The sequence below is a fragment of the Pholcus phalangioides genome, unplaced genomic scaffold, assembly GCF_987345545.1.
Source record: "Pholcus phalangioides strain wild (caught in Gottingen) unplaced genomic scaffold, Ppha-v1.0 ptg000024l_1, whole genome shotgun sequence".
In the NCBI taxonomy this organism is placed as follows: Eukaryota; Metazoa; Arthropoda; class Arachnida; order Araneae; family Pholcidae; genus Pholcus; species Pholcus phalangioides.
Genome location: NW_028301616.1, coordinates 14,962,678 through 14,975,789, shown reverse-complemented (window position 1 = coordinate 14,975,789; position 13,112 = coordinate 14,962,678). Strand labels below are relative to the sequence as shown.

The following is a 13,112-nucleotide window of genomic DNA, read 5'->3' as shown; positions in this document are numbered from 1 at the left end:
CGAGAATAATAATATAATGCTTATAATGTCAATTGTAGTATACGATATTTTCAGTAGATGGCGCCATATTCAACGAGTAAAAGAGGACATTAAAACTTACTATTTTATCTCAACTAATTACGATAATATTCGTAAGTTGCAAAATTAATCCGAATCCATCATGAGAGAAAATAAATAAAATATTGATTATATGAATTGAATTAAATTTTTTGAAATTCCTACTGATGATTCAGATAAACATATTGAGAAAAATATACTTCATTCCCTTAATTAGTTTAATTGAGGGAAAAATAATTTGTAGGATTATTTATTGGAAAAAATATGGCAACGAGCCGTTCCTGTCGTCTGCTAATTTTTCTGATGTTGAATCGAAACAATATTCAGCCGGCGTCAGTTGGTGGTCATCGAATCGAAGGTGAGGTTCAATTAAATTTTCCTGTAGCGAAATTCTTAATTATCTAATTATTATTTTTCGGATTATATCTATTATTATCTCAGAAAAAAGTTTAAAATTAAAGCTAATTTAGACGTGAATATGCAAAAGTACCGAGTATATATAAAGTATAGTAAATTGCGTATTATGGTATATCGGACTGATTTCTCAGGTTCTTAACCTGCTCCCCCCCCCCCCCTTGTGGTCGTGGGATATTTCGGAGGGTGGGGGGGTAGATGTGAATGTGAAAATCAAATGGAAGGGAAACCACGACTAGATGGGGGGGGGGGGAATAGGGCTACAAAGAGAGCTGTGAAGAAATAAAGCTTTGAAGTGAAATATAGTGGGGTGGGGGGGGGGGGAAATGTCTACTTTCAGAACCCAGCATAGCTAGACCATGACCATAGAGCCAGGGCTATCTTAACCCATGGTCCTATGTGGGCATGACCCGGTACGCCATATCCACAGAGGGCCAACACGATGGGAATCTGCTACAGAAGGAATATCTGGTGTGGAAGGATTTTCAAATGTAAGCAGAGCCGTCTCAAGAGTATCATGGGCACCCGGGCCAAGCGATTTTTTTTGAGGCCCTCTCTGGCGAATTCTTGGGAAATTCAACTGCTTCTCACTTTCCTGAGGCCCCTCTTCTCTTGAGGCCCCATGCCTTAAGACGGCACTGGTTGTGAGCTGTTACTTCAACTTAAGTGTGAGGACCACAAAATATTACTATGCCCGGGCACCCACGATATTGAGACGGCCATGCGTAAAACCGTCACAATAAGGAAGCTTTTTTTAACTCTAGCCCAGGGTAGGTGTGGATCCAGGGGGATGTGTCGAGAGGTTCGATTTATTCTGTAGGTTGATTGAATCGTCCCGTAGTAATGCTGACCTATTTTTACCATATAATTAGGGGGTCTTGAGAGAAAAGAAAAGGCCTTTATTTGAATGAATAAAATACATGACACATAACAGAAACAACACACAAACTGAATACAAGGGTATGATCTCCCAAGGGAGCATAGGCGTACACAGAATTTTCTCGAGGGAGTTTCAGATTTTTATCCTTCTGAGGGGGACGGGGGGGGGGTTTGTTTTTTCCTGCAAAATAACACTATAATCTTGGCTCAAGGGGATTCTCCCCCCTCCCTTGCGTACGCCAATGCTTGGGAGGAACCCACCGTGCCTAGGGTTCCAGAGGTAAATATTATTAAAAAAATGTTTGTGCACTACATAAATTTAGTTGTGATTCAGTTCAATTTAATAAGTAGCAAATGTTCTCGATCTTGGAAAAGGGTAGGGGGGCTTGTATAAGACATGGAGACCACGAGAAGAAACTATGGTCCAAAGAGAACCATGGGATGAAAAGTTTGAGAAACACTATTGCAAATGAAAATTGAATTGTTTGGCCTCCATAATGATGGCCATACAAATACTAATATACAATCTATCAGCACTTCAGTCATGGGGTCCGGGACGGTTCTTGTTATTTGTTGGGGATTTACAGTACAAATTCACAAGGTCACTATTGTAGGGCCCGTGAAAACTGTTTTGCTAACCCGTGAAAAATCCCAGCTCAGGAGCCTTACTGTAGGATGGGGGGGGGGGGGGAAAGCATGAGTATCTGTAAAATACAGTATTCTATAATTCGGCCGTGTGCTAGTCTGGCCCGTCCTAGCTTTTTCGGGTCGTCCTAGCTTTCTCCCTTCGTGTGTTTGTGAGGAAAACGAAAACACATTAATACGTATCCAAGGCAGAACTTATATGCAGGGTCTTGGGAAAAGTAGAAGTTATGGGGGGCCTCCCTAGATAAATACCTATGGTGAAAGAGGACCACAGAAATTTACATTATTTAAATGAGGTTTCTCTTCAACTTCTTTCAAGTAATGCGGCGATTTGGGTAATTTGCCATAACCCGCGTGGGATATATGGAAAATTACCCAAATCGCCGATTACTTGAAAGAAGTAATATATATATATTTGGGAAGTAATAATACTTCAATACATTTACTTTATATGCGATTTTTTTACGGCCTCTGTACGTCCTCTTTAAGATCCTGAATAACAGGGACTCTTAACCTTTTTCAGCCGCGACCCAATATCAACAAGATCAGCTTCGCGACCCATGGGGACTATTTATTTTTCGAAATGGGTAAAACCAGCGATACAATAAGTGCATTTCTACAGGACTGACTTGAAATGGGTTTGTACGACTCATCTAAGAAGCCCCCTGAGAATCATGTCTTGGTGGTGACCCATGACTATAATCAATGGCTGTAAGTAGATTTGTACGGCCCGTCTCGGAAGCCCCTGTGAATCAAGTTTGAATTGGGACCCATAACTCAAGAGCCCCTGGCTGTCAGTTAATCTAAACGACCTATCTCGGAATCCCTAGTGACCCAAGTTTGGGTCGTGATCCATAGTTTAAGAATCCCTGCTGTATAAGGAGCACAATTCGGAATAGTTTTTTTTAAATATTTTTCCCAGTTTTCTATAGACTTCATTAATTATGGAAAAAGTTATCAGCTCAAAAAAAAAGGTTAATTACATGAAATTATTTATTTTAATAAAATTATATGAAGTTATTTATTTTTGCAAAGTTATGTGAAATTATTTCTTATTAGTTCTGAAATTATTCCTATAAATTCTGTAACTACGTAAGCCTTTTTATTCGCGGGGCACTGCAAAAAGCTTTGAATGCCATGAGTTGAAGACCCCTGCTCTAGGCTATAATGAAGTGTCTCGTAGCTCCGTGAATCTTTGGTCTTCGTGAAGCAGACTAGAGAGGGCTGCGTGAAATAAGCCATGATCCCAAAAAACCCATTTCAAGATGTGGGGCCCTGCATAATCTTAAAATACCGAAATAAAAAGTTTTAATCTTTATAAAACTCGGAAATTGTTACTAATGATAGGATAATTTTTATACTCGTGTATTCATGTGAACTTCAACTGCTATGAAAGTACAGTATGGGACCAATCATTGAAGAGATCTTCATAACGTAACCATTTGCGAACCATTGTGAGAATTTTTTCTTTTTTTACTGATTAATTATTAGGACATAATAGATGGTTTTGAGAGATTTGTATCTTAAGACAAATTATTTTTAACACATTGCGATATTAACTTTGATTTCAATTTAATTCGAGGCAAAGCAGGAATTAGCGGGCTTCCCCTGTGACGGGTTAAAATTATTTGGTTAATCTGTAATATGCATGGTTTAATTTTGGGACCCCATTTGTCAATGCAGAAGTCAGGCCCTGTTTGTGAGCCTAGCAAAAATCCCCTAGTCGGATTTTAGAGAACACTGCCCTATGGGTCTAGGTCAATTCGTCGCGCTCAACTTGTCGCAGGACAATTCGTCGCATTCAATTTGTCGCAGTACAAACTCGTCGCGGTACAAACTCGTCGCGGTACAAACTCGTCGCTGTACAAATTTGTCGCAGGCTCATTTCGTCGCAGTACAAATTTGTCGCAGGTTCATTTCATCGCGACAAATTTGAATTTCTTTAAAATTCATGTGTTTGTTGTGATCTTATAAATAGGGTAGTTGCTTTAGGCGTAAAAAATGGAACTAATTTTTTTTCCTTATTTATTGGAAATGTTCCCCCTTGCCATCTGTTTTAATTTTTAACAAATGAAGGAAAGTATTCATTGAAGTCATTAAATTTTTAAAATTTAATTTTTACCATATAAGCCGCATTTCTGTCGGGATTTCCATTTCTCGTAGTGAGGGGCGTTGGGAGCTCACCCAAATAATAAATTGGGATCAAATAAATTTTGAAAATTTAGTTTCCATCGTATAGGCCGCGGTTCCCGCTTTCTATGTATCCATGCAGAGAATATATCTTTAAGGAATTTTTTATGACAACGTATCTAAGTTTTATGTAACAGCTGCGAAAAGTATTATTTTCAAATTATTTTTTTGCAATGCAGTGTACATTTCAAATCACTTTGTATTATCACACCGAAATAATATTCAAACAGTCCGACCATAGGCACCAGAACTGGGGGCTGATGCCATTTGAGGCTCCCCCCCCCCAACTCCACTAACTCATGAATATACAATTCAATGCACCATTTCGCCTCCTGAGTACGGGTTTGAGTCCCTTATGAACGGAATGAATGGCGATTTTTAGCCCCCCCCCCACCTCCTCAATGTTTCCTTCATGTCGGCACCTTTGACTGGCCAAAGATGCCGGAAGTGTTTGGAACTTGTGGGTTCTTGTCTTGATCTTGAAGTAGTTAATTTTGATTTCTGAATCATTTCTCTGGGTGCTCATACCCATTCCATAAAATACCCTGGGCACCAACAGCATCTCTGTCACCACTGCAAATGTCAATCGATTTTTGATTTTTTTTTTTCAACTCTAAAGTAACAACTCTCGAGTAAAAAGAATGAAATCAGACTTTTAATTGGCCCATTGTATGTAGCTTCATGTACATGACACTCGAAATTAAAATTATAATATCAATTAAATTTAAAAAGTTAACTGCATATAAAAGTTTAATTATACTTGAAAATTCGGTTACAAAAATTTGAAATGTTAAATAATTGAGTTTTGCTGTGATAAAATTTCAATATCATGTGGAAAAATTTCGGTTTGTATGATATTCCCCAAATTACAGTGAGTCTTTCTTTAACGGTAAATTTCTATCTGCCCCATGGGCTCGCGAGTTCCCCCCCCCCCTTCGAGAGTCACCAACATTTACCATTACAGTATCTCCATAAGAACCCAAAATATTTAATTAATTAATAATTCAATTAAATTAATATTTCATTTTCACCGTATAAGCCGCGCTTCCCGGGATTTCTATTTCTCACAGCGAAGGGAGTTAGGCGCAGATCAAGGGTGGAAATGTACAGTGCTTATGAATGACGATTCGATGAAGTTTTCATAATGCCCACAGGATGAGCACCGACAAAGGCAATGTAATCACCAATAAGAAAGATGACTATGGGTCTGTCGCATAGACATAAACTGAAAAGCCAAAAAAACTGGTACAGGCATGCGTATGCAAATAAAGAGATATGGAATCAATCAGAGTACGGCGCTGAGGTCGGCAACGCCTATATAACACAACAAGTGTCTGGCGTAGTTGTTAGATCGGTTACTGCTGCTACAATGGCAGGTTATCGAGATTTAAGTGAGTTTGAACGTGGTGTTATAGTCGGCGCACGAGAGATGGGACATAGCATCTCCGAGGTAGCGATGAAATTTGGATTTTCACGTAAGACCATTTCACGAGTGTACCGTGAATATCGGGAATCCGGTAAAAACTTAAATCTACGACATCTCTGCGGCCGAAAAAAGATCATGCAAGAACGGGACGATTGATGAGAATCATTAAACGTGACAGACGTGCAACCCTTCCGCAAAGTGCTGCAGATTTCAATGCTGGGCCATCAACAAGTGTCAGCGTGCGAACCATTCAACGAAACATCATCGATATGGGCTTTCGGAGCCGAAGGCCCACTCGTGTACCCTTGATGACTGCACGATACAAAGCTTTACGCCTCGCTTGGGCCCGACAACACCGACATTGGACTGTTGAGGACTGGAAACACGTTGCTTGGTCTGACGAGTCTCGGTTCCAATTGCTTCGAGCTGATGGACGTGTACGGGTATGGAGACAACCTCATGAATCCATGGACCCTATATGTCAACAGGGGACTGTTCAAGCTGGTGGAGGCTCTGTGATGGTATGGGGCGTGTGCATTTAGCGTGATATGGGACCCCTGATACGTCTAGATACGACTCTGGTACGACAGGTACGTAAGCATCCTGTCTGATCACCTGCTCCCATTCATGACCATTGTGCATTCCGACGGACTTGGACAATTTCAGAAGGACAATGCGACACCCCACACGTCCAGAATTGCTACAAAGTGGCTCCAGGAACACTCTTCTGACTTTAGACACTTCCGCTGGCCACCTAAATCCCCAGACATGAACATTATTGAACATGTCTGGGATGGTTCGAGTCCCGGCGGAGACGTGATGACTTTTCTTTCCGAGCTCACCTCAGCATAATATCCGGAAAATAACTGTTTCCTTGATATCTCTGGCTGAGAAAAAAGCCATCTATATATCTCTAAACCGTCCCACCCGGGGGCCATTTCCTGAAGTTAAGAGAGGCTACTAATGCCTCTACTTCAGCGCCTCACGACACAGTGCGTGAAATTAGGAAGGCAGATTCATGATGTGTCTCCAGTGGTGTAGATGGTAGCATGCTTGCCCGGTATGCAAGAGGGCCTGGGTTCGAGTCCCGGCGGAGACGTGATGACTTTTCTTTCCGAGCTCACCTCAGCATAATATCCGGAAAATAACTGTTTCCTTGATACCTGGGATGCCTTGCAACGTGCTGTTCAGAAGAGATCTCCACCCCCCCCCCTCTTACTCCTTCGGATTTATGGACAGCCCTGCAGGATTCATGGTTTCAATTACCTCCAGCACTACTTCAGACATTATTCGAGTCCATGCCACGTCGTGTTGCGGCTCTTCTGCGGACTCGCGGGGCCCTACACGATATTAGGCAGGTGGACCAGTTTTTTTGGCTCTTCAGTGTAATATAACCATTAATCTTATGTTTATAATCAGTCGCATATCTTTGGCTGGTTTATTTGTGTGGTTGTAAGTGCGGCTTATACGGTGAAATTAAATATTAATTTAATTGAATTATTAATTAATTAAATATTTCAGGTTCTTATGGAGATACTGTAATGGTAATACTGTAATGGGCAGATAGAAATTTACCGTTAAAGATAGGCTCACTGTAATTTGGGGAATATCATACAAACCGAAATTTTTCCACATGATATTGAAATTTTATCACAGCAGAAATCAATTATTTAACATTTCAAATTTTTATAACTGAATTTTCAAATATAATTAAACTTTTATATGCAGTTAAATTTTTAAATGTAATTGATATTGCAATTTTAATTTCGATGACCTTTCTGCATTGACAAAAATTAATTATTTTCAGTTAACTGCGTGTACACTTTTGTTCATGTTTTTATTTCACGTGTAAGACAAAAACCTACATACAAGCTCGCGTGGAACATGTACAGTGAAGAATCGACGGTTCGACGAATTGATTCTGCGCTGTAATATATAAATTGACGTCACGACGAATAGACACGGCGGCAAACTTGTACAGCTACGAATCGGAGCTGCGACAAATTTGTACCGCGACGAATTGAAGTTGCGACAAATTTGTACCGCGACGAATTGGCGCTGCGACAAATTTGTACCGCGACGAATTTGTACCGCGACAAATTGAGGCGCGACGAGTTGATCGCGACAAGTTGAGTGCGACAAATTGACCGGCTACGCTGCCCTATGGCTTGGCGCATAAAATGAATATGAACTGAAGTATAGGTATAACCATATATACACTAAGGTATTACTTTATTTATAATATTTACAGTACACATGCTATTATTTATTTATTTAATTAATTTTTTTTACTGTAATAGTTGGATTTAAAAAAAAAGACAATAACAATCAAAATGTGCCATTAAATAATGGTACATTCAAAATTCATTTTTCCTTCATTGACTAATGTATATTTTAAAATTACTCCCTAATTGATAATTTTTCATGATTGACTATAAGAATGCATTTGAATGACATTGATTAGAAGAATTATTTTTATTGTCATATAATTTTTTAGACAAAACATTAAGTTTGATTTCATTTTTGTTTTCAGATCCTATAATTTTACTTAGACTTATAACATGGATCCGAAAACGAAGGACAAAGTGGCTTTGGGTGATCTGCTTATCAGTAAATAAATTTTTAATGATATTTTATTTGCATATAAACATCATTAATTTGATCTGAAAGTTCGTTTTGCATTGGTTCAGATAAAGTCCAAATTTAATTACGCATGCGTCTTACCATTAATTTTAACCTTAAATTTCATTCGATGCCACCAGATCTATAATACGTATTTATATTTTCCGTGATATAAACTGAAGTTTCTATTTATCTCGTCAATGTTTTGATGCTTCATAAATTTTTATAACATCTGCCTTAAAAAATACATGGGACTTACGATGCATTTTTCTTATTTTTCATGTTATGCAAATTTTCGAGACGAAATTTTTTAATTTTTATCAAGTTAAATTTTTTAGCCCTGAAATGATTCTATATGAAATATGAATGAACTAAGTGGTGATAGAGTTTGAGGTCAGTGATTCTATTTTATGTGCCGTAGGCAGAGTTCGCCAATACGCATCTAGATGCGTAATTCACGCATCAAAATTCAATTTTACTCCTCCAAATTAGTTGAGTATTAAAAATACTCCTTCAAATTTTAGTTGATTTTTTAATAGTCATTTCTCACTGATAAAAGAAAAAAGGGTCCTCTTTTTACAAAAAATATCCCTTAAAAATTTAAGAGAAAAAAATTACTCTTCAAAGTTATATTTTCGGATAACACTTGCCGTGACGTAAGTGCCGCAAGTTTGAAATTTTAATTTCATCCCTCAAGGGTGCCGTAATTCCTGTTTAAAGTAGCAGAATAGCTCTAAGTTCTAGCTCTTTTCCTGAGATTTTTCGATGACTGATACAGCTTTTTTACTATTATTAAGAATGCAATTACAGTAAGTTTTTTAAGTTTTTACAAAATAATAAATCATTTCTACGAGTAATTTCTACTCGATAACGTCTTTTGAATTTACAAGAGATTTTCACAAGAGATGCTTCATTCTTCTTTTGTTAAATTTAATTTCTGGATGGTTTTTTTTTCAATTCAGCATCTAGTTATTTTAATGGGATAAAGATTAGATTCTCGCACATACAACATTTATATTTAAGATATATCAATAATTAGAATATTGACGTACTTCTTTTTTTTTTTTACATTAAGGTATTGGAGAGAATTTGAAGGAGATCTTGTCAGCATACAAAGAATCGTTTGAGTAAGTAAAATTTTATATTGTCATACTTACTTTTGCATACAGGGTGTCCTGTAAGTTCTAATGCGGCCTTTATCTCATCAACCGTTTGTCTCGTAGAGATTTCAATATAAAAATTTCTCAAAACGTGTTCGAAAATTACTCTGTACCAGTTTTCAGAGTGAAAATACAGTGTCACAAAATAAATAAAAAAATAATATAATTTTTTATATGGTTTTCCCCTGTGCTCTAACTTCGAATTAGAAAGTTGTTGCCCTGTCTTTTTTGAATCCAACAAAAGAGACCCTATGTTTTTAACTGCAATATTCAGAGATGTTCGAATTCAAAAATCGGAGAAAAGTAGGGAAAGGAGCCCTGATATTTCCCAACTTTTCTCCAATTTTTGTTAAAAACCATGTTTTTTTGGGCTCAGCAAAGACGGGGCAACAACTTTCTAATTGAAAGTTAGAAGACAAGGGAACGGTATAAAAAATTAGATTTTTATTTACACTGTATATTCTCACTCTTAAAACTGGTACAGGATAAATTTTGAACTCCTTTTGATCATTTTTTAAACTAGAATCATACCTCTATGACAGCCGGTTGATGAGATAAAGGCCACATTAACACTTACAGGACACGGTGTATATTGAGAAAAACAATAAGAGCATGTAAAGTTTTTGATGAAATTATGTGTTAAAATAATGACGCTGAAGTTATGATGAAATTATCTTCTGAATGCATTATCCAAATTAGAAACAACTTCAAGAACTCATAGTCTACTTTATGTTAAATGTGTGTGTTCATGTTTTAAAAATGTTCTCCCAAGCCTATAATTTTATTTGCTATCACAAAGATATGATATCAATACCAGAAAATGATACTATATATATAATCTTGTGTATTCAGAAATTGTTGTCATTCACATGAATCAGTTACCAATACAGATGATTTATTCGTCCGATGCCCTCGGCAAAGGTTTGCAACGCCCTTAGGAGCCACGACGCACACTTTGAGAACGATTGATATGATCTATATAAATTTAATTCCCGGATATATTTTGATTTTTTTTTCTCTCAATGGCGCAAATGCTCATGAAGTGCCCATTCCGAAAAATACTATAACATTACCGCATGATCGCGTAATATAAGTTGAGTCGAAGAGAAATCTGCTGATTGTCGTAATAACCACTGATTTTGTTTCTTTTTATCATTTCAAAGCGAAATGGAGAAATCTGAGAAGGTTGGCCTGAAAGCCTTGGATGAAGTAATCAACGAAGCTCTGGCCAAGGAATCTACTCTTCTGACTGAACGTCGTGAGGTATTTAATTGCATGATGCAGGGCGGCAGTGAGGAATAACGATGTCGATGCTGCCAAATGTACTTTCTTACGACCATTTTCATCCCGCATCGTGAAGGTACTCTTTCAGTATAGGATACATCTGTGTGTGTAGGTGGTGACTAATGTATTACGGTGGTGGTTAAATAAATGAAGCTTAAATAACGTAGTTATATTGAAGAAAGTTTTCATATATTGATGTAACTCTTAACCCTTTCACGCTTACCGAAACGTATATGTCCCATACACAGATTCTAAAATTCATAGTGAAAGGGTTAAAGCAGAAATTTTTACCCTAATAAATATCATGTAATTATTACTGTGTTGTATAATTTTTACTGTTTCCGACCAACATTCACTGATTATTCATTCATTTTCATGAGTGACGAAATTCGAAGAAAATCATTTCATTGTGATACAAATATTTTCTTCCAATAAGTTTTTTTTTGTTCAATATTTCATTGAATTTAGATTTTCATTACACTAAACACTCATTCAAAAATTTACTCAAAAACTTTTCGTTTTAAAATTGGTCCTTTTTTTCTTACATAATAATAATTTCAACACAACTATATTTGTTCGAAGATATTTATTATGAAGCATTGCAGTAACAAAAGAAGGCACATGTTTTGATAGAAATTCATTTCTAAAAAAATCAGTGTTCATAAAAAGAAAGATAATTATATAGCAATTATAGTTTGCATGGCAATAGATTTTTTTTATTTTCGAAATAAATAAATCTATTTTTTTAATTCTTTCATTAAGCACGGTATATTTATCAAAAATGATTCGAGTTATGAAAATAATATGGGAACATGGTGTCTTTTCATTAAAGACATTGGGGAAGCCTATAAAACTCTTGTGCAGTACTCTGCTTTTACTGTGTTTGTTTTTTTCCCTCCAAAGGCTCATCTAAACATTGTTCATCACCAAAACATATTCGTGTTTCGAAATTTATCTTGATTTGCAATTTGCTTGAGACTTGGTTAGTTTGTTCCGAATTAAAAAGAAAAATTATGGGATGACGTTCGTATGCTTGGAACCTAACACTTCGATGAGCTGCCTGGAACTGAAATTAGCCATGATGACTCTGGATCCCGGACGTTGTGGTATAATCTCTTCACTGTGGTAAACAGTCTCGTGGGGTTGAATGTTTCTATTGGAAAAATATTAAAACAATTATTTTGAATTTTTCTCTTTCCCATGATATATTTCATTACGGAATATTACATATCATACACGAATATCCTGTGTGTATACGAGTATGCAGAAAACTTCTGCGATTGGCATTGTATGAAAATTTTACCTGAAGAAGGCTCTTCGAGGTTGACTCAGTCCAGGGCCTTCGATCACAAAAACACAGTCCGTAAGAAGTCGGTTGAGAGGATTAGTTAAACCAACCACCAATTGAACTCTCTGTCCAACTTTCAGAGTGTCCGGTATCTAATGCGGAACAATGAATCGTTTCAACATGTATAACATAAATACTGACGTAAAATACTCGCAAATCTTGACAATGTCGTCTCACTAAGCTACTCACTTCAATCCTTAGCTTTGGCTTTTGAATGGCGAAATCATCTTCTTCAGCCCACGTTTGTTGAGTCTCTTGCACTGTGGCGATGGCGTAAATTTTCATCATAGAGTAATCTACCAGTTTATCAAGGTATTCATCCGCTGTTACCGTGATTGACAGTTCTTCCGCTGCAAGAGTAACATGTTCTGTCAGCGGAAGTTATTTAGACGAACTGTCTTCTCTATTTCTTTAATCATCATTATCATCAACAGACAATTAATTGCATATTATCCAAAATCTGCTATTCTAACGCAATACGTGTGTTTACGTATGGAAATTGATATACTTACATTGATTTGGCTTCAGTGTAAAGTTACCTCTTTGCCTGGTAACTTTCCTCGCCAGAACTCCAGTATAGTAGACTGTGCTAGCCGATAAGACAGCGCTTATTGTTCTAACATCTGTTCTGTTTAGATTCTTGACCTTTACAGTGACTGAAAACGGTCTGCCAATCAGTATATGCTCGATCTCGACAAGGTCAAATGTTACGTCTTCCGCCTCGGGTTTCGGCATGTCATATACGGCGTACCGTATACTGGGAGCTACACCGTACCTAGCAGCGTTCAGGACTGCCATCCTCTCCTCCGGAGTACCTGATTGCAATGAAATATCAAAAGAAATTTTCAATTACCAATGGATCCCTATGAAGAGCCGTCTTAATGCAAGACCCGTGAGGGGGGGGGATGGGAGTCGAGGACATAGGAGCCTTATGATAGTGAGATTTGGTACTCTAAATTTTTAAATTTTTATATCTCGTGTTTTCTAGATTTTTTTTCCTCTCTTGTTTTTTTGTTTTTGTCTTTTTTTCTTTCATTATTTTCTATTTATACTGAATTATATAATCTATACATTTAATATCAAATAT

General features: G+C 37.1%; 1 protein-coding gene and 1 long non-coding RNA gene across 3 annotated transcripts in view; one reads left to right on the top strand and one right to left on the bottom strand.

Moving 5' to 3' along the window:
- Window positions 1-369: 369 nt before the first annotated feature.
- LOC149068823 (uncharacterized) lies at window positions 370-10,994 on the top strand. Its single transcript, XR_016195139.1, has 4 exons — window positions 370-415; window positions 8,145-8,221; window positions 9,309-9,360; window positions 10,557-10,994. It is a non-coding gene; the product is annotated as an uncharacterized LOC149068823 (long non-coding RNA).
- Window positions 10,995-11,248: 254 nt separating this feature from the next.
- LOC149068822 (hemocyte protein-glutamine gamma-glutamyltransferase-like) overlaps window positions 11,249-13,112 on the bottom strand; it is a 34,463-nt gene continuing 32,599 nt past the window's right edge. For both annotated transcript variants that reach the window (XM_089250753.1, XM_089250754.1), the window contains exons 12-15: window positions 12,538-12,840; window positions 12,215-12,375; window positions 11,981-12,117; window positions 11,249-11,830 (exon numbers count right to left, since the gene is read on the bottom strand). In XM_089250753.1, the coding sequence (XP_089106879.1) occupies window positions 11,689-11,830; window positions 11,981-12,117; window positions 12,215-12,375; window positions 12,538-12,840 (743 nt within the window). In that variant the 3' untranslated portion in view covers window positions 11,249-11,688. The remainder of the gene's footprint in view (window positions 11,831-11,980; window positions 12,118-12,214; window positions 12,376-12,537; window positions 12,841-13,112) is intronic.